At 50.4% G+C, this 25,025-nt stretch overlaps 2 protein-coding genes across 2 annotated transcripts in view; both read right to left on the bottom strand.

The window, feature by feature from the left end:
* Nucleotides 1-10,610: 10,610 nt before the first annotated feature.
* The window catches only part of LOC112544453 (uncharacterized), a 45,356-nt gene continuing 30,941 nt past the window's right edge, over nt 10,611-25,025 (bottom strand). Inside the window, 7 exon segments of the mRNA XM_075912333.2 lie at nt 10,611-11,409; nt 11,411-12,569; nt 12,925-13,038; nt 13,565-13,765; nt 15,679-15,738; nt 16,303-16,453; nt 16,664-16,680. Of these exon segments, the coding sequence (XP_075768448.2) occupies nt 11,229-11,409; nt 11,411-12,569; nt 12,925-13,038; nt 13,565-13,765; nt 15,679-15,738; nt 16,303-16,453; nt 16,664-16,680 (1,883 nt within the window). The 3' untranslated portion in view covers nt 10,611-11,228.
* On the bottom strand, nt 16,445-20,912 carry LOC149522255 (zinc finger protein RFP-like). Its single transcript, XM_089771178.1, has 5 exons — nt 20,749-20,912; nt 19,891-20,358; nt 18,400-18,495; nt 17,602-17,832; nt 16,445-17,299 (listed from the first exon to the last, which is right to left on the bottom strand). The coding sequence occupies exons 2-5, from the start codon at nt 20,260-20,262 to the stop codon at nt 17,165-17,167; spliced, it is 834 nt and encodes a 277-aa protein (XP_089627304.1). The 5' UTR covers nt 20,263-20,358; nt 20,749-20,912; the 3' UTR covers nt 16,445-17,164.

Raw genomic sequence — 25,025 nt, forward strand, 5'->3', positions numbered from 1 at the left:
GGGCTCCCGGCCATAACGTGCTGCCTAACCAACCTCCATTTCCTCAGCTGCCTCAAGGTCAGCTGTCCCTGGGCAACTTCCCAGTTCCCCTGGGGGCCTACCTGGGCTGGAGGCTGCTCGTTGGTACTGGGCAAAGACAACAGGTGTGGCAGAGTGTCCATGGGCTTGGGGTCTGGGTCTGTTACCAGCCCAGGTGGTCTGGCCCACTCGGCTGGGTCCTGCAGACCATCTGGGGGTTCGGTTGGAGGATGGGTACTAGCGGTTCTTCCTGCCAGTGTGTCTCAGGGTCCTGTCCTAGCTGCCGCTGGTGTGGACAAGGCCTCAGTTCGAGGTCTGGTAACGGCCTGGGTGGCCCAACCCAGTCATCCATCGGAGAGCAACCTAGCAAGGCCCTTTGCCGCTGGAGAAGAGCCTCTGCCCTGCTCGGTGGCTGAGAGCCAACTGATCTGGGAGCTGCACTTCTGATACACCCAGTCCTGGTTTCCTGTTTCCTGTGGGTCGACTGGGTGACTCTGGCACTGCCCACCAAACGGTTTTAAAGGGAGTTTCCGCCTCTGAGTCAGCGACAGGCCATGCTGACTCACTACAGGGCCGTAGAACTTGTCATCTCTGTTTATCAGAGAAAAAATCTGTGCATGTGCATGAGGAGGCAGCGGGTCATTGCCTTGGGCAGGCAACCACTTTGAATCCCACCCCCAAAGCCTCCCTTTCATCACACACGTGCTTTGACAGACACCCCAATGTCCTGCAAAGCAGAGCATTGAGGTGTCCCTGGTCTTTTTGCTAGAAGCTGGGAATGGGCGAAGGGGGTGGATCACTTGGGGATTCCCTGTTCTGTTCACTCTCTCTGGAGCACTTGCCACTGTAGACAGACAGAACACTGGGCTAGAGGGGTCTTTGGTCTGACCCAACCTGGCCGTAACTTTGTTCACCCATAAAGTCATTAATATTGGCAATGCTTTTGACACTGAGGCTCCTTTAGAAAGAGCCAGAGCAGCCTGCGATGGACCGGACCGGGTCTGGGCACCACTGAGGTCAAATTGCTCAAAACCAGGGCTCCTTACAGCCCCTGACTAGAGACCTTCCCAAATAGGCCACAAACTAGTCACGCCGAGCGCTTCAGCTGCCAATCCAGCCAGCAGGAAGCCCCACAAGCAAAACTCCCCAGACACCCCAGCTCTCCCTGTACCACAATCAGCCCCAGGCCTATCACACAGGTGAGGGGTTATAGTACCCAATCTCACCTACCCTGAACAGGTTCTTCTGGTCCCAAAGAACCAGCCACAGATCCCCAGACAGTTTACACTTTGGATCTTTCCCACAAGATCATGCTGGGCCAATCTTTTAGAATCTAAAATCTAAAGATTTATTAATAAAAGAAAGAAAAGGTTGAGAATAAGGTTGTTACATGCACCAGACACCAAGTTCTTGATGCAGGCTCTCAGCAGAGATGTTGTAAACTTCTGTCTTAAAAGCCCCTGGTGTACATCCTATGTCAGGATGGGCCAACAATCCTTCCTAGCTCTCTGTCCCTCACAAGGCTGCATCTTGGATCAGTAGCAGAACTGAAGTCAAGATGGAGTTCACCTCAAGGCATATTATATCCATCTCTGGTACCTTCCAAGCTGGAGCAAATCACATGCCAAGAGACCTATCCCTGTGTCCCATGTTAGCAGCCATGATATTGGCTGGTTTGCAGATCTCCAGACGCATTCCTCAGGTGTGTATTTGGCTCCTTCAGCGCCATTGTCCTTGGGAGCCCTGCTAATTAGCACAGTCATTCACTCGACATTCCTTCTTTATAACAGGCAGTGCAGGCCAGTATCAGCACCGAGTCCATATTCATAACTCCACACACAAACATCACACAAGTATATGAGAAGCATATATAGAATCAGTAGAACATAAGCTTTCATTTGACACCACACATGGCCCCCTTTGTACAGACTTTGGGGCAAACAACCTCCCATAGGTGATCTGTCTGCTCACCTTAAAATCCAATAATGTGACACAACCTTAGCGCATGTCAGAATCAAGCCCTTGAAACATCCATTCCAGCTGAAATAAGTTCTTGACTAGGGGAGGCTTCTTCTGTCCCCCACAAGGAGATAGGAAAATGTGAGCAAAGGCTACAACAAGGCACCACTGAGAGTTAAACCCAGGATCTCCTGTTTATAAGGCAGGTGCTTTAGCCGGCTAAGCCATGGTGCACACATCCAATGGCTCTTTAAAACTGTTCTTTAAGGTGCCAGACAACACCTTTGGCTCCCAAAGTGTGGCCATTCCCCATTTCCCTCCTGCCTTCCCACCCTGGCAGTGTCTGGCTCCCTGGGCACAGAAAGCTACAGCTCCGTGGGCAGGGGGCTTTGGCTTCCTTGACCATGGGACACTGTTGCAGGGAGGGATGCTCAGCAGGGATGGGGTTCACCTGTTGAGGAAGGGAAGAGTGTTTGGATGCAGACTGGCTAACCTAGTGAGGAGGCTGTAAACTAGGTTTGATGGGGCAGGTGACCAAAGCCCACAGGTAAGTGAATAACATGGACACCTGGGAGATGGGCCAGAAATGGGAGAGAGCACGGGCTGTAACAGCAGAGATAAAGGAGGGACGCAGGACCCCTGGGAAGCAAAATCTGATCTGTGTTTTACATGCTGGTACAGACACACAGGAACAATGGGTAATGTTGCAGAGCAGGTCTTTTTGACCATGGCCTTGTGCGTATTGCCCATACTGCCACACTAAGGCCTCTCACAGAGAACGTAGGCTGTTAAAGCAAACCCAGAGACGAAAGTTAAAAGGCACTCTGAGAAGCATAATTTCTGAGCACTTGATGCAGTTTTCAGTAAACGGAACTTAACTCGGCAGGTATCCAAAACAGGGAGATAAGAATAAGGAGATGAAATACAGCTGCGGTCGGCCAAAAAAGCTTAACCCGGCTGGCATCAAGGACAGAGAGGCGAGCTGTCACATATATCAGTTCGGCCAAGGCCAGCATCAAAAACAGGAAAAATGAAACATAGCTGTCATGTACACCAGTCATGTCTACATCAGGCACTGTCCATGAGGCTATCAGGTAGACACCAGGCAAACTATATAGGGCAATATTGTCACATTATCTCATTATACGAACCCCCTTAGCCTATCAAGTTATGCCAAGAACAGACCCTAATATGTTACCGGATATCAAATCATAGTATATAAGATCTTGAGCCCTAAGCTCGAGGAGGTTCCGTGTTACAATAAGAAGGCGCGTGTCATCCTGCCTGGTAGAGGAGCTGATCACCTGAGGCCGCCTCCCCCCACCCCACCGAGTCGAAAGAAGGGGTGCATGAGTCCTGAGCATGCTGCACATTCTTTTGTGTTTTTGTATTATCATTGTTGCTGGATTTGTAAGTACTGCTTAATGTGTTATTAATAGCTTAGTCTAGAATTATTTAAAATTGGTAGCAATAGGATATTATATTGCGTTGTACTAACTCTTTGCATAATCGTACTATCTTTAGGCTTATTCAGGATTTAAAAGTAAAAATTGAAAAGGTTGTTTAGATACGTAATACGTAAGTGATTTAATGACTAACCCCACTGGTTGCCCCAGGATAACCATAGAGGGATTGGCCATAGGAGGCGTTTTTATTATTATTGTATTAGCTATATTCATTGTATTTTTCATCTGCATTCTGCGTTGTCTTAAACGAATCAGAGACAGTGATTTAATATAGCTAGGCTGTAATCAATAAAGTTTGTAATTGGTAAAATGCATTTAAGTTCGGGCTTTTCTTCCCCCCGGTTTCAGTCCCTTGCCACAATATACGCCACCCCTAGACAATCTTTCAAGCCTCTAGTTTGTCAGGTAATATGCAGGAAGAAGTTGGTATCACAGGGACTTGATGGGATAATACACGACTGGAATATTGGCATAGAAGGGTACAGCTTGCTCGGGAAGGGTAGGCAAGTAAAAAGGAAGGAGGCATTTCCTTAGATATGAAACATGCACAAACTCGGACTGAGGTGGAGATGGACACAGGAGATACAGGAGTTTGTAGTTAGCTGAAAAGAAACGGAAGAGGGGAAACCGCTGGCTGGCAGAACCAAGTCTTGGGATTATTGTGCGTCCAGATGTGCTAAGCAGCTGGCAGCCAAGCTCCCAAGTGCTGGTCTGTTTCTGCCCTCCCCAGGCAGGCGAATCCCCTCCTCTGAGTGTTCCCTGCCCAGCTCCCAAAACTGGCTGTAGACACAGCGATATCTGTGCCTTGGCTGCTGTCCCTGCTGGCAGGAAGCTGTCCCACACCTACACTTCATCCACCGCCCCAAGAGGTGGCAGCTCTGTGAGGGGAAGAAGTGCTGGGGAGTGGGGGCAGTGTTCAAGCCGGGGCATTTCCCTGCATGTGTAAAAACCATTACTGCTGGCCCAGACTGGGCCAGTGCGCTGGCATCCCTCATGTCTGGAGTATCTGCCAGGGAAAAACTGAAACTGCATCAGGAGATAAGGGGTCAGGGTCCTCCCCTTCAGGAGCTATAGGTCCCAGGGTCTCTCCATTCCTACCCTGCAGGAGCTATGGAGCCCTGGGTCCCCCCCATCCCCCAGCAGGAGCTGGCAGGTGCCATAGGGGCTCACACACAAACAGGTGCACACAACTTCAGTATTGTTGCCCAGGACAAAACTTGCTCCGCTCATGGAATGGGAACAGGGACTAGCAGTGAGGCCCCTCCCTGGCAGCACCGTGTCAGTGAGACAGTGGCTTCTTGGCATGGTGCCTCCTGAATGCTGGGAGAAGCTGCCTGGTCGGAGGGGCAGCAGTTCCCTGGAGAGAGGGGTTGGGGCCAGTGGCTGCAGGAAAACCCTTCTGCTGTGTCTGTGTCTGAGCTGCACAAAGGAAGACACAAGATCCCTGGTGGGGTCTTTGTCTGATTAATGTGCCTGAGAAAAAAGCTTGAAGTGCAATAGACACATAAAAGGGGCAAAAAGGACAGTTTGGCTATGTTTACACTGGCAGCTTCTTGCACAAGAATGGATGTTCTTGTGCAAAAAGGTGCTGGCTGTATACACTGCATGTGCGTTCTTGCGCAAGGAAATTTACAGCACAGCATTGTAAAACAGGGCTTCTTCTGGAAGAGTTAATCCTCTCCCCACGAGGATAAGCCCTCTTGTACAAGAGCTCTTCCACAAGAGGGCAGTGTAGACAGGCAACATGAATTTTTTGTGCAAGAAGCCCCTATGGTTAAAATGGCCATCAGAGCTTTCTTGTGCAAGAGAGCATCTACGCTGCCATGGATGCTCTTGCACCAAAGCACTTGGCAGTGTGGACGATTTTTTGTACAAGAATTCTTCTGCAAAGGGGTTCTTGTGCAAGAATCCACCAGTGTTGACATAGCCTTTGAATCTCACACATGGCAGGTCACAAAGCACAGCCAGGGACGTCATCCACTCACAGAGCTCCACAGCTTCTCCACACTGAGGGCCTGGGGATATTCTGTCCATTTGCCAGACCAAATAACTAGCCCCTCCCTCCTCTGGGTTCTCACCCTAACACTCCCCTTTGTCTCCAGACAGACCCAGCTCTGTCTGACTCCTGGGCCTGCTGGATCAATGTTTTCCCCTTTCTTCTCACTTCGGACACCTGAGCTTTTAGCAAATCCCCCCAACACCATTTTTTAGCAAATCCCAGCACCTAACACCAGGGTCTGCATTTGCTCCTGAGGGGGGTCTGGACAGCTGCTGTACTAAGGGAAATTGCGACTGTGGAGCATCCTTGCCAATTGTTTCGCTGAAAAAAGGAAGACTCTTACTGAAAATTAGGAAACGGTCACCCCAGGTGGGATTTGAACCCACAATCCCTGGCTTAGGAGGCCAGTGTCTTGTCCATTAGGCCACTGCAGCAAATAGAAAACAGCCCTCCGGAGACAGAGATTCACCCTTCTAAATGTCCTTTCCTCAGATTTTAGATGCCTGACTGAACCCCTTTCAAGAAGCCAGATGTACAAGAAGGGCTGATGACACACCTCTGAAAATGATCTCTCAGTAGGTATCTGCAGCTGGCTCCGAGTCATGGGCGAAACTCAACACTTTGACATCTCGTCTCCCTCCCAATATCAGGGGCTTGTCTCCCACAGCTGCAGCCCAGCGGGTCCCACAGTGGCTGAGGCTGGGTGGGGAATGGCTGGTTGTTACTGAAGGGGAAGGATAAAATGCAGCCATGCTGCTGAAGGAGCAGGAGAGCAGCTGGAGCTGGCCTGGCAGCACTGTGGGATAGCCCTGGGGGAGCTCTGCAATGTGACCCTGGCTCCCAAGGCAGCAAGTGCAGAATCCCCCTTGGCCAGCGCGAGAGGCTCCCGCCGGCCTGGTCTGAATCCGGCTGAAGGGCTGGACGGCCCCACTGTCAACTGGCCCTGTGTTTGTCCTCTCTCACATCAGGCAGGGCAGGGCCCACGCTCCCAGCAGGGAGTTACAGGCACGTCTCTCACAGCCAGAGCACTGGGATGAACCTGGAGTAGGACTCGGTCGTCAGTGTGTGGTACCCAGGGGCTCTCTTCTGTGTGTAGTGACCCCCCCACCCCCCGGGAAGTCGCACACAGAGGTCCTGGGATCACAAGCTCCCTATCTCTCCCATCATGCAACAGGTGCAGGTCCAGCCTGTTCTGTAAAAGCTGCCCTGGAAATCAGAGAGTAGCTAAAGTGACTCTGGTGTGATTCGAACCCACCATCTTTGAATGCCTGCTCTGACTCATACTTAGAACCACAACTTAGAAGCCCTGTAGTTTACAACTCTCCCGCATCTCCTTTCTCTGCTTTACAGCAGGGCACATGCTAGGGTAGAAAAAAGGGAAAAGCTGAGCCTAAGGAACACACCCAGCCCCTCCCACACTCAGACCCCCCCATACCCAGCCCCCTGCCATGGCTTAAACCTGGTTCCAGAGAGAAGAGGCCAATGCAAACAGCTGCATGGCAGCAAGGGAGTCAGCACGTTGGTGGGTGGAGCAGGGGGCAGATCTTGGCTCTAACTCATTGAGTGACCTTGGCCTGTTCAGTGAATCTCTCCCTGGCTCTATGGCTGAGTCTATACAGCAGGAACAGCAACACTCACAGGCCCCACAGAAGGCTCTAGTTTGATGCTTCACCCCACTGCCTAGCAACGACCTTCCCAAGCTCCCCCTATACTCTAGGAGCCAGGTTTGCTGTGTGAATTCTATGTGGCAGGTGACATCAGGCCTGGACACTGGGATTATTTACCAGTTTCCCTGGCCCTGAGGTGTTACTGTGCTCTTGGCTGATGGCCGAATGGTTAATTAGAAATCCAATAGGGTTTCCCTGAGTAGGTTTAAATCCTGCTCACAGTGAGACTTGTGTTTTGGCCACACCCCTAACCAGGGCACCAAGCTACACAACCCCTGAGACACTCCCAATTACTGTTCCCTCTAGGGCTATGTCTACACTGGCACGATCTTGCGCCAGAGCTATACAAAGAAGGCTAAACGTGGCATATTGCCGAGCCTCATTTGCACATCCAATGAGCTGCCATTTTTGTGGAAGAAGCTCTTGCGCAATGCTGTTACACTGATTATTTTCAGGAACAATGGCATTGCGCAAGAGGGTTTTTCTTGCGCAAGAAGGGGCAGTGTAGACAGCTCCTTCTTGCACAAGAGCCTCTTCTGCAAAAATGGTGGCTCATTAGATATGCAAACGAGGCTCAGCAATATGCCACGTTTAGCCTCATTTGCATAGCTCTGGCTCAAGATCCTACCAGTGTAGACATAGCCTAGGAGCTTCCATCTACAAAGTGAGTGAATTTTGTCTTGTGCAGCAATAATGAGCTCGTATGCACCTGTTCGGACGTGTGTCCTTTGGCACCCGCCAGTTACTAACAAACAGCTTAGATGAGGGGTCGATAACCCACAAGTGGCAAACAAGTCAATTTCCCAGCTCTACCCCATGCTCCCATGCAGCTGGGAGCTTGTGCTGGGTCTCCAGGCTCAGCCTTCTAAGTTACTGCCCCAACCCCCTCCAGCACCCAAACTTCTTCTCATACCCCCATCCCACACCCTCTCCTGCTGCCAAACTCCCTTCCAGATCCTGCCCTCCTAACCTCGTCCTGCATCCCACTTGCTGGCAGCCCTGTCCTGCACACTAACCCCTCAGAGTTGTCCCCACCCCAGAGCCTAAGCAAGTCCACAAAATCCACTAGCTCTGGAGGCCCAGAAAAGTAAATCTGAACCTCAGTCCTTCCTGTGCCTTCCCCTCACACCATGGGGGCCGGAACGCCAGAGGCGGGAGGTGTCTTAATTAGGGCCAACATCAGAAAAGGCTGGGGGCCTTTGGAAGAGTGTTTTTGTTTCTCACTTTTGTGGCCCCTGATTTTTCTGTGAATCAGTGGCCCCTGATCCAAAGAATGTTCCCCAGCCCTGCCATAAATAAAGCAACATCGAAACCTTTTGTGCTAGCCGAAATGTTTTCTTTTACTTAAAATGAAGTTTGATCAACTAACATGATCAAACACTTAATCTGTTTAATTATTTAAATTAAACTGTTCTCCCCAGCTGCAGCCCTAGCAAAATGGCTGGGGTATAATTATGTCATTAGTGGAGAGTGTCTATTAGCAATGGATAATCCATGGAATGGTTTGGAGAGAGCAGGGGCTCAACAACGGGGTGGGGTTTTGGGGAAAAGGGATGGGATAGATCCTGGCTTGCCCTGACATTTAAAAAGCGACCTTGGGGGCATGTGGTGCCCTGAGCAGCCTCTGATGTTCCCCGAGTGAACCCCAGAACTAGACCTGACTGAGTGGGGGGGCACAAGGAGAGCAGCCAGGGCCACATTATGACTTTCATGGGTTCTAGGCACTTTTGCTTTCATGGGCCCCTTCCTACATAAAAAAAATATTAAAAATTATTTCTGATATAACTTTAAGTACTCCAACATTTTTTTTTTCTGTTTTAGGCAAAATTTAATAGATTTTTGTGGGCCCTAAAAGTTTCATTTTTTTCTGATTTGAGAAAAAAATTAAAACATTTTCTTTAACCCTAAAAGTTCATTTTTTTTCTTCTAATTTTAAAAGAAATTAAAACATTTTTGTGGGCCCCGAAAAGTATCATGGGCCCTAGGCACTATGCCTACTGGATAAGTCGGCCCTGAGAGCAGCTCAAACATGCCACGGAGCTGTCCAGGGGCAGGACATGGGCCCAGCCAGGCAGCAGTGACATCACTAGGTCCTTTTGCAGCACCTCAGCTCATTGGTTGGGAGGCAGTGACTTCACAGAGGGTCCATGGCAACAGCCAGATGGGATAGGCTGCAGGGGTGGGGCAAACTCAGAGACCACCATGGTCTGGCTGCCTGGAATCTCCTTTGTGAAGTTTCCTCTTGAGGGCAGAAAGGGAGTAGTACTAGAGATGTAGCCATGTTAGTCTGGTCTTGCTGAAACAAAAGACAGGACTATGTAGCACTTTAAGAAGCTCATCACCTAATAAACCATCTTGTTAGTCTTTAAAGTTCTGCATAGGCCTGTCTTTTGTTACATCTGGGAACGTCTCTGTTGAGATTTCCCCTTTCCCCAGACTGCAGGGGGCTGGGGCAGGCAGTGTTACAGGAGGGGCTGACACTGAACTTCTGGTAGAAGCAAGAGGAAGGACTGCAGATGCACAACAAGTATGGGATTTGAACCCATGAGTGCAATAGATCAGCAGTCTATTGCTTTAACCTCTCAGCCACCTCACTGCAGCTATGTGAAACCTGCTTCAACGACACAAAGTCAGCACTTCAGGGAACCTTTGTGCCACTCGCTGGCTGGCCAGGGACACCCAGGGAAAGAAGGTTTTGCCTTTTCATAATGTTCCCTGGGCTGTTGTACAAAGCTCAGTGCTGGTAACAAACGCAAACACCCCAGCTGTCTAGACTGGCCAGTTTTTCTGGAAAATCAGCCACTTTTCTGGAAAAACTTGCCAGCTGTCTACACTGGCCGCTTGAATTTCTGCAAAAGCACTGACGATCTCATGTAAGATTGTCAGTGTTCTTGCGGAAATACTATGCTGCTCCCGTTTGGGCAAAAGTCCTTTTGCGCAAAACTTTTGAGCAAAAGGGCCAGTGTAAACAGCCCAGATTTGTTTTCTGCAAAAAAGCCCCGATCACGAAAATGGTGATTGGGGCTTTTTTGCAGAAAAACACGGACGCTTTTCCGCAAAATTGGCACAGAAGTGCTTTTGCAGAAAAGCGTCCGTGCAAATCTAGACGCTCTGTTCCGAAAATGCTTTTAATGGAAAAGTTTTCTGTTAAAAGCATTTCCAGAAAATCATGCCAGTCTAGACGTAGCTCCCTGTCTACATCTACCCTGCAAGCTTCCTGTGCAAGAACTGTTTGTACAAGAGTTCTTGTGGAAAAGGTATTGTGCAACAGTGCGTCTACACTTCCATGTGTTTTTGCACAAGAGAAGTGCTTTTCTGCAAGAACGCCAATGGTAGTGTGGATGCTCTCTTGCACAAGAAAGCTCTGATGGTCATTTTAGCCAGAGGGCTTTCTTGAGCAAGGAACCCCTGTTGCCTGTCCATACTGCCTCCTTGTGGACAAGTTCTTGCACAAGAGGGTTTATTCCTCATGGGGAGAGGAATAACTTTTTACCATGGAGGAAAGGGGATGCAGTCAAATGTTTGCACCTCACATTTCTCTCTCACACTCACACTCAGAATTATTCCTGTGTAAGGCCTGGTGTGTAAAATACTTTTGTTAGAGTGCAGGTCAGCAATCTTTTCAAACCCCAAAGAGCTGAACTACATCAAAACTCAGAACAAGTGATTCTCAAAGAGCCATATAAAAATGCCTGTTTGCATGACTGAAAGTATATAACTAAATATGATTGATAATTGACATGGAGATTATTAATAGCATAAATGAAACACACTCACAGACTATTTAATGGGATTTCTGCATCTTTTCACACATTTCTTTGAAGTTTACATCATAACTAGTCAAATCCAGTTTCATGCATGTATTCAGGGTGTTTTCTGCCAATTTGATGATGGGCGCTGGCGATGAGGGGATTCAGGAGTCGGTTGTATATGAGGGGATTTGGGATAGGTATGTGGTGCAGGAGTGGTATAGCAGCAAACTGGAGATCCTCCTCCCTCCATGGTCCTCCAAGTAAATGGGGAAATCAGCTTCAGCCTTCCCCCAGTCCACCAGAACATGGGGGAGGAAGGCTCAGGCAGTGCACCTCCCCTGCTTTCCCTTGACTGGCTGCAGTATACTTATTTGCGGGACTGTAGGGGGGTTCTTTTGCAGCCTTCTCTCCCTCCCTGCATACGGGCCAGAGGGTTCTTCCCTGAGGAATTTGCTGATGCAAAACCTGTGTGGATGCTCTGATGTCTAGTCAGGTATAAGGTGAGCCGAAAGCTTTCCCCACACACATTGCATTTATACAGGCTCTCTTATGTGCAGTTTCTGATGGATAATAAGGTGTGAAGTCTGACTGAAGCTTGCCCCACAATCCAAGCACTTATATGGCTTCTCTTTCCCATGTGTTCTCTCATGTCCAATGAGGGCAGATTGCCAAGTGAAATCTTTCCCACATTTACAGCATTTATACGGCCTCTCTCCTGTGTGGGTTCTCTCATGTCTCATGAGGACTGTTTGACTAGTGAAACATTTCCCACATGCATAGCATTTATATGGTTTCTCTCCTGTGTGGGTTCTCTCATGGACAGTAAGGGCTGATTGTATAGTGAAACCTTTCCCACATTCATGGCATTTATATGGTTTTTCTTTCGTGTGGGTTCTCTCATGGACAGTAAGGACTGATCGCTTGGTGAAACCTTTCCCACATTCATGGCATTTATGTGGTCTCTCGCCTGTGTGCAGTCTCTGATGGACAGTAAGGTTTGAGCTCTGACTGAAGCTTTCCTCACAGTCAGAGCACTTGTATGGTTTCTCTCCCGTGTGGGTTCTCTCGTGTCTAATGAGCTCTGAATGCCAAGTGAAACTTTTCCCACACTCATGACATTTATATGGTCTCTCCCCTGTATGGATTCTCTCATGTATAAAAAGGTATGAACTCTGACTGAAGCTTTTCCCGCATTCCAAGCATCTATATGGCCTCTCTCCAGTGTGGGTTTGCTGATGTCTACTAAGGTGTGATCTCGAAGAGAAGCTTTTCCCACACTCAAAGCATTTATGGGATTTCTCTCCCTTGCAGACAATCTCATGTTCAATATGGGATGACAGTTCAATCAAACTTTTTCCACACTTCAAGCACTTGCAGTCTCTCTCTCCTGTGTGCCCTCTCTGGGGCAGAATAAGGCCTGACTCCTCATTCAATCTTTTCCCATAGTCTGAGCATTCACAGGGTTTCTTTCCATTGTGATTTGCCTGCTGGGCTGGTGTTTCCTTGGGATCACTAGATCCTCTCCCACATTCACTGGATTTCTCCACTTTCCTACTTGAATTGTTTTTCAGATGCCTCTCTGCCCTCTGTTGATTTCCCCAGGCTTCCCATTGTTCTACATATTGGGAAAAGTCCTGTGATTCTACGGTGCCAGAACCTTCATGCGGTTGATTTTCCTCCTTTTTCTCCCTCTCTGTCCTATCACCTGCTGGGAGAGAGAATGCAGGCAGGAGTTACTGTCTGTGCTGGGAAGTAAGAACGCACAGGGGAATGGCAAAGACAGAAAGCACAACACAATAATAGTTTGAGAGACCGCGACATTGGATTCTGCCTCCACATCCCATCCAAACATTTCCAGGGAAGGAAACATAGGGAGGAAACTCCTGATAGCTAACAGAATGACTAGGGAGTTGTGACAGGTCTTTGTTAGGATGATACCTGCAGCCCTACCAGGGAGATATGGGGTAAAATTGAGGGCTCTTGCTCACTGCTCATTTTTGGGAGTCCCAGCTTTTTTCTGCATTTTCCGAATGGTTTCTGTGTCAGTTTCCCTGATTCCTCACCTGTGCGGGTGACTCTCAGGATTTCCATTTCTTTCGAGGACTGGAAATCTGAGACCCACGGCTCTTCCCCTCGTTCCAGCTGGGCAACCAAGTCAGGTTTGAGAATGGAGAATCCTGCACAGGGTAAAAATCAGGCAAGGTGAAGGCACATGCAATCTGGGCAGAGTGTGTGTCACAACAAATATTCCCTGAGCACAATCTGATCCTACTTGGGACTGGGGTAACTAAGACATCTTGAGAGCAGAAGGGCAGAACAGGGTGGGGGATGTGACAAAGTCAGGAATGTAATCACTCTATTCACTTTGTTATTTGATTTCTACTGTCCTGTAGTAACCCCATGTGTGTGCCTCAGCTTTCCTGGGCACTGCACCACAATCTAGATGGGAATGGGAATTTGGGTGTGACTGAGGAAAGATGCCCAGGACAGCACGTTCACAATAGCCCAGGCTTATGGTCACCTGAACCTGCTTTCCCTGAGAGGGGGCACAGCGGGGACAGTCTTTCACACAAGAGCTAGGATTATTATGGGAGATAATCCTGACATTGGGGGCAGATGCAATGAATGACTCTGAACCAAACCCATCCCAGCTGCTCCAAAGCCAACCCAGCTTCTGTTACCCAAAGGGACAGAAATCCTTACTCAGCCAGTTCACAGCCTCATTATTCTCCTGCATCACATCCCTGTAGAGGGCTCTCTGGCGAGGGCCCAGCAGAGCCCATTCCTCCTCAGAGAAATACACAGCCACCTCCTCGAAGCTCACCGGCTCCATCACAGCCATTTTGTGTCCCTGGCTCTGCAAGACAGGGGCTGAGCTGGAGACAGACATGTGTGTCCTGCAGTCTGGCAGGAGAAGAAGGGGAATTGGAGACATTTCAGAAGGGGCTTTAATACTTTCCACACACCCATTCTCCCCAGACTCTGTCCCTGGTGACACACAAGCTAGACTCTGTGGGCAAAAGTTTTAATCTAGATATTCCATAAACAGGAGTTAGATCCCAAATCCATATTCATTTCTCTCTGTATCTGGCATGAGTTACAACATTAATGCATCTGCAACCATGGGACTTAGTTCTCAGCAATCAGTGTTTCTGATAAGCCACATATTCATCTGACTGACCATGGACATAGGTTAAATGTAGACTGCTCTATTTAAAACCCTTAGTCTTCATTCACAAATTTGCAGCACAAACTTTGCTCTCTCATCTGACAGAGACGATATAAACCCGTTCCACAACAGAGAGACAATGAAGATAACACCACCATTCAGATGCTTATTATTAAACACGTGCGCTGACTGTTTGCAAGATGAGATCTTTAAATTCATGGGATCAGAAGATATCCTCAGTCAAGCAGTCTGACCCTCTCTGTGGCACAAGCCATTACACTTAGTCCAGTTACCCAGGCACAAAGCTCTGTTTCTCTACAGTGTATTTTCTAGAAAGTCCCCCAGTGATTTGAAGACATCAAGAGATGGAGAATCCACCAGTTGTTTGCTCACTTGTTTCAGCACTTAATCCTCTTCCCGATCAAACATTTGTGCCTCTTTTCTAGCCTGAAATACTCCAGCTTCAGCTTTCACTTATTGGCTCTCACTGAGCCTTATCCAGTTGATGGCATGCACACTTCATTTTGATGGGGGGGCCAAATTGCAAGTGGCTGAGAGCTGCACTCTTCCATGACATTAATGCAGGAAATGCAGGGTCTGGGATGGACGTTGGGAGAAGAAGGAAGTTTGGGGTAAGGGTTTAGGATGCAAGACAAATAGAGGGGTCTAGGAGGGAGCTTGGGTGAAGGAGGCAGGCTATGATCTAGGACTCAGGATTACTAATTACTCATTAGATATTTAAAGTAACTTCAATGTAGATAAGTGGCTGAAAGGACAAATAAGGGGTTGTGGGTTTCTGACCACTGAGAGCTCTTGTAGCAGGACGACAGATTTTGGGTATGCAAAGTGCAGTGCAGGAGTGGGGAACAGAGATTAGGAGGGGAAGAGACATCTTGGGGTGCCAGAGGCAAGCTCTGGACAGGAGACTTATCTGAGTGACTCCTGGGCAGAGGCCAAGCATCTCAGGAAGGCAGGGAGCCTGCCTGACCCTCTCACAGGCTGCAGGGCCATGTGGGTGTGTGAATAATCATGACGCAGAGCGGAGGGGGCGCAGTGCTTTGTTTCTGGCCAGAAACTGGCCAATTAGATTGTCCTGGGGATGGAAGCAGCGCCTGAAGCCTTCCCCACTCCTCTCCAGGCTCACAGTTGCTTTCTGAGTGACTTGCAGATGGGGAGTGGCATCTGTGGGCTGGATCCGATGGCTTGGTGGGGTGGTTCTGACTCATGGGCTGTATTTTGCCCAGGCTTGCACTAGACATAATAGCCCTTGGGGATCCAGCAGTTTCTTGCCTTGAACAAACTGATATAGTGGAAGCCAGTCAGCTCCCAGCCTTTCAGCCTATTTATTGTTTGAAACCAACCCCATATTGAAACTGACTGAGCAGTGAAATCTGAGCTTGAAGGTGCCGTCCACTGTGTGCTTTAGCTTCACCCCTTTAGCATCACAAACCCATAGACCAGTGTTTCTTAGAGCTGTTCCCAGGTCCCCATGCAGTGCCCCTGGGTCTCCTCACTGATCAGTGGGTGAGATTTAGGGCTGTGCTCGCCGTGATTACTGGGTTTGGCTGGTAACTTTAAAGGCAATCCCATAAAGATGTTATCACTGGAATTTTCTAATCATTTAAAGAATCTCCACTTGCAAACTCACCCTGTCTGAAAGCTCCCAGAGATTTTCTTTTTGCTCTCTCCAGTGCAGAAGGCAGAGTGCCTGGTGAGGGAAAGAATAAAAGAGGTGAGATCCCAGGATCTCCTACTTATAACAATGTCCCCACTCTGAACTCTGTGTTTCAATTGTATCAGAGACCAGACAGAGACACACTCAGGTATTTAGTATGAAAGAGTCTGAAACTTTGATTTCTTCTCTCACTCAGGCACCTCCCAGCAATGGATCCAACATCCCCGCAACCTCACCCCTGTCCCAGGAGAGACAAGCTGTAAACGAAATTTACTCTTCCCTCATCACCCCCTCCCACTTGGTTTCTCATTCACTTACTGCCTCTTATCATAACCTGGAGCTTCGGTGGTGGGACACGTGGCCATCACAGTAACTTAAGCCATTTTGATTTCTGAATGGGAGGTTCAGAGTTTGCAAACCTCTGGCTCTATCTGCAAGCAGTTGGGTCTATTCACATAGTGTCTCTAAGGAAAGCAGAGTGATGGGGCCGTCATTCTCCATGTGAGAATTGAGGCAGGGGAAGGTTGGCTTCAGAGGCCAGATTCAATAGTCTCAGATACTTGAACCACTTTCCCCTCCTTCATCCCTTCAAGATACCTTTGAACTCTCTCAGAGTCTCCGACAGTGCAATTGTTTTCTGGGAGAAATCTCTGACTTGTTCTTCCAGTTCAGGGGAAATCTCCTCTGGCAGCTGGAATTGCCCCGTCTCACACCTGGACAGAAACAATTCCATGTGATTGTATTTCATTTACTGCTGATAAGTTCTGGCTAGTAAGTCTCAGCTCTAACAGGCCTAGGCTTAGAATTCCTCTGATTCTCTCTCAGCCTGAGAGCAGGGGTAACACATCCCATGGCCATGCAACTTTCCCCTGAAAGGTCCCATTGCTGTTCTTCACTTCTGGCCTGGGGAGACTGGCTGGGGAACAAAAGAGGAAATGACTCTTCATAGCCAACTCACTCCTTGACCTCCAGGCACTGAGGGACAAGAAGTTCCCAGGTGAAGGGCTGAATGAATCTGTCCATTAGGGACTAGACAAAGACACCAGCTCCCTGCTCCCCAGCTCCTTCCACACAGGTCTCCAAACAACCCTCAGGTGGGACAGACTCTTGAATCCTACTGCCGTGGGCTGAATGTGCCCAGAAGTGACAGGACCATGTTCCACCCCATAGTCCTAAGGCAGCCAGTCCCCAGGGAGGTGACAGCTCCAGGAAACACATGAGGTCAGACTGTGCCCTGAATGGGGAATTGCAGAGTCTGCTGCGCAAGAATGAAACTCTCAGAATTAAATGAGTCAGAGATATTCGTATCTGACATCTGGCTGTAGAGCCCTGGGGAGATGTGGGGTATGTCTAGAATTCATTAAGGCAAAGGCTTCCCCAGCCGACTGATCCGCGTCTAGACTGCCACACTGGGGATTTAAATAATCCCTGCTTCTTTGCCTCTGCCTGGTAAACTAGTTTACATGGCTCCGTCGATGGAGCCATGTAGTCTAGACATACCCGTGGTGCTAACATCAGCTCCAAGCTCTTTCCCTGCGCTGTGCAGTGTGAGGGGAGTGAGAGCCACATACCTACTCAGAGTGCTTCTGACGTCCTAGAAAAAAAGATACAGAAAAGACTCTCAGTCCCATTGGACACACACAGAGACCTCAGGGAAGGGATTTTGCAAACATGGGAAGAGAGGCCTGCCCTGGCCCCAGGAACATGGATTCCCTGCGAGATTTGCCATCTCTTATATAGCTCTGTGCCTATAACTTTACAAAGCACAGCAGTTACTCACACGGCAGCAATGCACATGGAGTTACACCAAGAACTGACAGCTGGATCCCAGCACTTGTGATTCAAGAGCCTCCCTTCCCTGTGTGGAGAGCTGGGACATTTCTCTCTCAGTCTCACCTGCAGGAATTCACTTGCTGGCTTCTGACACGTCCCCTCCAGCTCACTGATCCACTCACTGAGATGGGAAATCTGCATGGAGAGTTTCCTGACAGTGTCAATCTGGAGCCTCCCAATCTCCTCATCCAGCTTCTCCAGCTGAGCCAGCAGGAGTCGCTCTTTTTCCTCCAGGAACTGCCTCAGCTTCTGAAACTCAGCCACAATCATCTGCCTCTCCACTTGGGTCCATTTCTGTACGGAAACAGGGAAAGGGCTGGTCAGGGGCATGGATGGAGTCCAGGGCCCTTTCATGGGGAGCTGAGTGTGCAGCAGGGAGAATTTCTTGGAAAACCCTAAAATTTGTGACATTTGACTCTACTTTGTGGTTACTAGGCAGAGGCGTCTCTCCCAGCATCTCCTTTGGGCCCCATGTCCCTCTGAAAGGGATGTTCCCATGTCTGTCATGGGCAGCATCTTTTGTTATTCATGGGCTCTGGGAATTCAGACCCTGAGCAGCAGGAGGCAGGACTCAGCACCAGCCTGACAGAGATACCCAGGAAGGAAAAAGAAGGAAACACATTAATACAGCAAGTGAGCAGACAGCTCTTCAGAGGGACATTCACCTCACTTGGGGAGGATGTCTGGGAAAGCCACAAAATCTGGACATTAACTCAAGCACTGACATGGATCTCACCCTGCAATCCATGATCCAGGAGAAACACAAACTAGCCCAACCTCACCAAGGCCACACAGGAGTCTGCCTCCTAACAAAGACCTCCCACTGCCAGTCCCTGCTGGTCCATAGCCACAGGCACCTACCAGATACTCCTGGTGTTTCTCTTCCGCTACAGTTTTCCTTCCCAGCACCCTTTCTCTCTCTTCCCTCAGAGTCTTCAAATGGGCCTCCAATTTTTCCTGAAGAAATAGATATAAGCATGAGGGCAAACCACATCAGATGCTGGGAGCCCATTTGTCTGCCTTTAAGTCCCAGTTTTTTGGAGCTCCGCCCCTGTCCAGCAGGGACTCAACCCTGGACATGGTTTTGTCCATAGAAAAAGACACAGGAGGAGACTGAGGATGCAGCAGGACACCTGTGACGGTGGGGGAAAGATTGGTGGTAGCACCTTCGTAAAGAATGATGCAAGTGGTTAACACTACTCATCATGTAACCCATTACAATTTTATCAGTGACAGGAGTTTTTTTATCTGCTGACAGGCACGGCTGGTAGCAGAAACAGGATCTCCTGGGGCCAGGGATCTCTCGCAAGGTCTACCGCAGGTGGCCAGAAGAACTCCTGGCCGGTGGGAATTCCCAGCAGCTGCAGACTGGCATTAGCTGTCAGAGGCAAGCGGGCACTGCTGGGGCAGTGGGGAGATTAACCAGTAACTGGCACCGACAAATATTAGCTCATCAGTTAACCAGTTTGAACTCTTGCTACAATCCAGTTGAATCCTAGTTGTGTCTGGCATGGTCCTGCACTTCCTGAAACCCTGCTATGGGTGGACTGAAGGCGCTTGGGGCCCCACATAGCATCCAGCCCAGCAACGTCATCTAGTGCCAGCTGCTGCATCTGAGTTTAACCCCTCATTGGGCATCCCAGAATTTCAGCATCCCTGAGAGAAACCTCTTTTCCCTGCTGGGCCAAGGGCTTTATTAAGGCATTTTTTCCTTCCTAAGGGCCACACTTCATTACTGTTCAGTGATGCTGAGGGACAGGGAGCAGTGTAGTCTAACAGTTGGACCTGGCTTCGAGGCTAAACTCTGTCACTGAGACGCTTGGTGACTATGAGCAACTTGCTGCCCCACCTTCCCTTCCCACAGTTTGTGTAACTAGACTGTGACCTGATCAGGGGCAGGGACTGTCCCTTGCTGGGTGTTGTACAGAGCTCAAATGCCACTGCAGGTCCATAAGGCAAATGACGGATTATTATTCCTGTTCATCTAATCAGTAACAGCTTATAACCTCTTCTTCAGTCGTAAGGCAGCTCACTGACAGAGTGGCCTGCAGCTCCTGTGATCTAAACCTCTCTCATTGTTAACACCTTCCCTTGTGCAAACACAACCTCCTGTCACCAGTGAGGGCTGGGTTTCAGGATTCAGAGCCTCAGAAAAACATTTCCCACATCAGGTATCAATAAAAACTTGACTTAAGTTGCCACAAAGTCAGAGGATTTTCTTTTTACAACATCTCTTGTACCACAAAGGCTTTACAGAGCTGTTTCACACCTGTGCCCAGTAACAGTCAGTCAAAGTAGCCTGTAATTAAAACCCAGTGTTATTCCCCATCACAAAGGACAGCAACTCTGTACCTTGCACTCCTGGGCCGCTTCCTGTAAAGGCACCACCATGTGAGCTTGGGATTTGTCACACACCACACAGGTAGGAGTTTGATTCTCTTTACAGAACAGCTTCAGAGCCTCCTGGTGCTCCCCATACACCCCATCCCATCTTGCTCTCTTTGCTGACTGGAAACTCATCTGATTGGCTAGTTCCACCATGTTTACCAGCTGCTGATTGGACTGGAGGGGTCCCTGCTGCTCAGTGACTCTGCCCTGAGGGCTGAAGGGGGCCTGGCAGAAATTGTGTTCACACTCCAGAGTGACGGGGGCTGTGAAATCCTCCAGACAGACGGGATGTGTCGCTTCCTCCCAGAGACTTTCCACAGGGCTCTCTGCAGCCATGGCTGCCTCTTGGCTGGGGGACAGGAGCAATGTCACTTCCCTGAGCTCAGCAATGGAGGGGCAGGTCCGGAGAGGTGGGTGTGTGAGGTACCAGCACTGAGGATACAAAAAAAATCAGAATTAAAAACCAAAGCTTTGCTCACCCATTGCCCTCGCCAGGGCCTCCCCATAGCCCCTCAGCAACCTGCCCCAGCCAGACCCTCCCCCCCGTCTCTGCGCCCTTCGGGCCAGGGCCCCTCCTCACCCTGTGTTTAACTCCCCCGTCCACCCACCCACTCTCTGTAGCCCCCTCACAGCCCCGGACCGCACCCAGCGCTCAGAGCCCGCCCAGCCCAGCGTGAGCGTCAGGAAGCGCCAACAGCCCGAGAGAGGGAGCAACACGCGACCACAGAGGCGGGGCGGGGCGGGAGCGAGCCAGCCCGAGGGGAGGCCATTGCCCAGCCGGAGCCGCCCAGAGCCCGCCCCGATACCGAAAGCCGGACCCACCAGCAGCACAGGACGGTAGGTCACAGTCCCTCCCCCAACCGCGCCAACCCCGCAGCGAGTAACGGCGCCAACGGCCCCTCAGAACGGCTTAGGGCGCGCGGCGCGAGACGCTGCAGAAGACCGCTGCGGAGTGAGCGGGGCCTGAGCACGGTCGGGAACGCACTGAAAACTCGGCCGTGGAGTTTGGAATGGGGCGGGCGCGGTCAGACCACGCATGCGCAACGGGTCAATGACTCTGATGGTTATCCAGTGCCAGGGCTTACCTCAGATCGAGAGATGCCGGGCCACGCCCCCAGCCCCGCGGGGAGGGGCTCCCCAGGACAGATGTTGCTGCTGCCTCTGGGAGCCGGGCCTGGGCAATGCGCTGCGGGTCGTACTTTCTCACGGGTACGCTCGCTAGGGTGCGCTCCTATAGGAAACAGCGGCCAGTGGCGGCACCGCCCTACACGCAGCAGCGCCCCACGTGTCTGTGCCCGAGAGCTGCTCCCTATGGGGCGGTGACGGTCTCCCAGGTGAGAGCTTCCTACGGGACCCCTGAGCGGGGCGGAAACACTCTCCGGCCTTAAACCAGCTGCTGCGCTGGGAGCCCAGGGCCTAGCGCTAGGGCCAAGAGGCACTGCAGATGTGTTTGATTGTGTTTGGTTCTGTTACAGCAACAGGAGGAGTCAGGTTAAGATTTAAACAGTTACTGCTTTATTATTACAAGGCAAGCTTAGCTGTTAAATGTTATTGCTGTGTTACAGATAACACAGTCACTACAAAGACAAGACAGAACTACAATAAAAGTCACTTAAAGGTACCATGAAACCCTTTTGGTTCTCTGAGCTCTTACTGAATACCCGTAAAACAGACACTTAGCAGGTATATTCTCACCTCTGTGATCCTTACTCTGGCAAAGCCAGTGTTTCTCTTAATCCCAATGGGAAGCAGTCCGTACGAGATGAAGGTGTCCCAAAAGTCTCAGGGGTCCAGGACTGCCTGGCCAGCAGGCATGTGGTTGGATCTCCAATTAGAGTGGGGCATAGGACCCCACTTTATACCCCTGTTGGTCACATAGATGCTTCTCTTGTCATAAAATGCCAATTAAGTTGGAACATCTTTGTGACACCCTTTCCCACAGGGAGTTGCCCAAGCTTAATTTGCACCTGTGAAGTGGAGGTAACTAAATCATTAGAACCAGACATTCTTTTCTGATGGGGCAGCAGATGCCTCTTCTGGGACAGCATGTAGGCATATCAATTACTGGTATCAACCAAGGGCAGCCCAAGCCCCCCCCCATCATCTGCTGGCCCAACTGCCACTGTTATCTGGTTACCATCCAGGGCCATAGTTATTCCAGCACCTCTGGAGGCCCTGAAGACAGAGTTCTGTTCCCACAGATTCTCCCTCCCAAGGATTTCAGAGGAAAGCAAGAGGATTTTTAGCTGGCTACAGTGACCAACATAGGGCTTGAACCTATGCCCTGGTGTTATTAGCACCACGTGCTAACCCACTGAGCTAGCCATCCTACAGTAGCTTAGCATTCAGAAAGACACCTCAGGCATCTGGAGGGATGTCTCTGCAGCTGCCAATGGCTCATCTCTGACAGGGCCACTAGTGACTCACTGTGACATGGGCTGGCTAGTCCAGCTAGTTTGAGGTTTGGTCAAGGTGGGTGGCGGCCGGCATGGCGCACGGAGACCCAGGCAAAGAGGCAGCTGGAATCTCTTGCTGCCAGCACCTTGCCTCCCAGCTTCTTCTCTGTCAGCAGCACTCACAGCCCCTTTCGGCCACTGGATCAGCCCAGGAAGAGAGGCAGGAATGGGGCCAAGTAGCAAGTTAGGCTGAGGGGGGCAGGCAAAGCTCATTTTGCCTTGCAGGGCCACTGGCAACAGCTTCTCTCTTGTGCGCTGCTGAGGAGAAAAACACCCTGAAAGGGACAAGAAAGAACAATTTAAAAGAGTGCTTAAAGGGGGGCACCTATTAGCACCAAGGGGGCAGGAGTCAAAGCCTGGCACACATGGGGGCATCAGGGAAAGCAGCAAGCTCCAGCCAGGTTTTAAGTTCCAGTGCCCATCCCAGCCCAGCCACCTGCTCAGGGCTGGCTTTAGGAAGTGCGGGGCCCAATTCGAATAGTTTTCATGGGGCCCCGGTGCCCAGGATTTTTTGTTGAGGAAAAAAAAAAACACACCACACACAAAAGTTTCAGTACATTGTGTCATATATTATACATATCAAGCTGGTTAAGAGGGACTTTATTGTACACCTCACCTATATGTTTTTAAAACTTTATCTTCCTTGCCGGGAGGGGAGAAGGAACAGAGGGCCAGTAGGGACAGGTTTCTGTGGCTGGGGAGAAGGAACAGGGGAGAGGCGTGAGAGAACTGGGGAGAGGGAACAGGGGGCCAGTGGGAAAAGGTTTCTGCGACTGGGGAGAGGGAACAAGAGGGGAGTGGGGAGAGGGAACAGGAGGGGAGTGGGCGCAGAGAGTCCCCTGTGCCTGCGCCCTCCCACGATTCTCCCCCCTCCCCCAGAAGGAAGGCGGCCAAACCCCCCTCCCGTGGCACATTCAGGATCAGCCCAGGAAGGGAGGTGGGAATGGAGCCAAGATGTGAGTCAGGCTGAGGGGGGCAGGCAAAGCTCATCTTGCCTTGCAGGGCCACTGGCAACAGCTTCTCTCTTCTGTGCTGAGGAGAAAAATGCCTTGAGGGGGACCATAAGAAACAATTTAAAAGCTCTTAGAGGCCTCCCCTGGCCACCCTTGGAACTGCTGGTGCTGGAAAAGGCTGACTGAGGAGGAGTGTTGGAAAGAAGGGAACCACAAGCCTGGAGTCAGTGCAGAGGCTGCTGTGACTGGCACAGGCAAGGCAGGGCTCTGACTGCAATTGCTGGGACAGGAGAGCCAGCACCACACACCCTTGTGATTCCCTGGTGGTGTCAGTGTCCAGAGATCCTGAGGCTGCAACCTCTGCAGCTCCTGCAGCCATGGAGAGTGACTCTCCTCCTCCCTCCCTCTGGATGGGCAATGGCAACACGTGAAGCAGCTGGGAGAAAAGTCCCAGAGAGTGGCCCCATGACTAAGCTGTCCCAGACACCTGCCAGGTTGGGGGAGGTGAGGGATGCAGCCCCCAGTGGTGCCTGGCCAATGTGTCTGCTCTTCTCACCATCCCTCAGTACGTAGCTGGAGTCGGTTCCTTCAGTCGAGCTTGGCCATGTCCCCACAGTGAGAAGCCAAAGGGAGCAAAGAAAAGAAGTGCTGGAAACCGGTGGGGGTGTCCTCTGGGTTTGATTTAGTGAGTCTTAGTCATTCCTCCCTCGAAAGAGGAGTGCAGTGTAGACATACCAGCTGTGTCTACACTGGCATGAATTTCTGGAAATGCTTAAAACGGAATACTATTCCGTTTTCAGTTTTTCCGGAAAAGGAGCGTCTACATTGGCAGGCTGCTTTTCCGGAAAAGCCCTTTTTCCGGAAAAGCGTCTGTGGCCAATGTAGACGCGCTTTTCCGGAAAAGAGCCCCGATCGCCATTTTCGCGATCAGGGCTTTTTTCCAGAAAAGACTACTGGGCTGTCTACACTGGCCCTTTTCCGGAACAGTGTTCCGGAATAAAGACTTATGCCCGAGCGGGAGCAGAATAGTTTTTCCAGAATAGTGGCTGATTTTGTACAGTAGAGTATCGTTGCTTTTCCGGAAATTCAAGGGCCAGTGTAGACAGCTCGCAGCTTATTCCGGAAAAGCGGCTGATTTTCCAGAATAAGTGGCCCAGTGTAGACACAGCCACCCTCTGTGAAAAGGAGGAAAGATGACACTCCTTTCAGTGAGGAGCAGGGGGCATGGATCCCACTCTTTCCTGCAAAAAAATAAGTGTTCAGCACTTTGCAGAGAACAGGCCAGAGCCCTGCTGGGAGGAGGCTCCATCATGCACAGATTCTGCACAGGGCCATACTGCTGGGAGGAGGCTTTGGCCATGGACTTTCCTCCCTTCTCTGTTACCTCCTGCACCTGGGGCTGAAAGGGATGTGGGCTACAGACCAGTCCTGCCCAGCTACCTTCCCCAGTGGGAGCAGAAAATACTTATGGAAGGGCTCACACATTGTCCCCAAAGCACTGGCCTGAAGGCCTGAATTCTTGCTGCCCCAGGGTGCACCCAAATGCCCCGTCCGTGGGGGCGGGCAGGCTCCCCAGCTCACACCCCTCCTGTCACACTCGGTGTCATGAGAACAAAGCTTGCAAAGGAGAATTTGCAAAGAATTTCCTCCACCTCCCTTTGCTGCTGTGCTAAATGAAATCCTGAACCCT

Source organism: Pelodiscus sinensis, chromosome 19 (assembly GCF_052426305.1).
Source record: "Pelodiscus sinensis isolate ZL-2025 chromosome 19, ASM5242630v1, whole genome shotgun sequence".
NCBI lineage: Eukaryota > Metazoa > Chordata > Testudines > Trionychidae > Pelodiscus > Pelodiscus sinensis.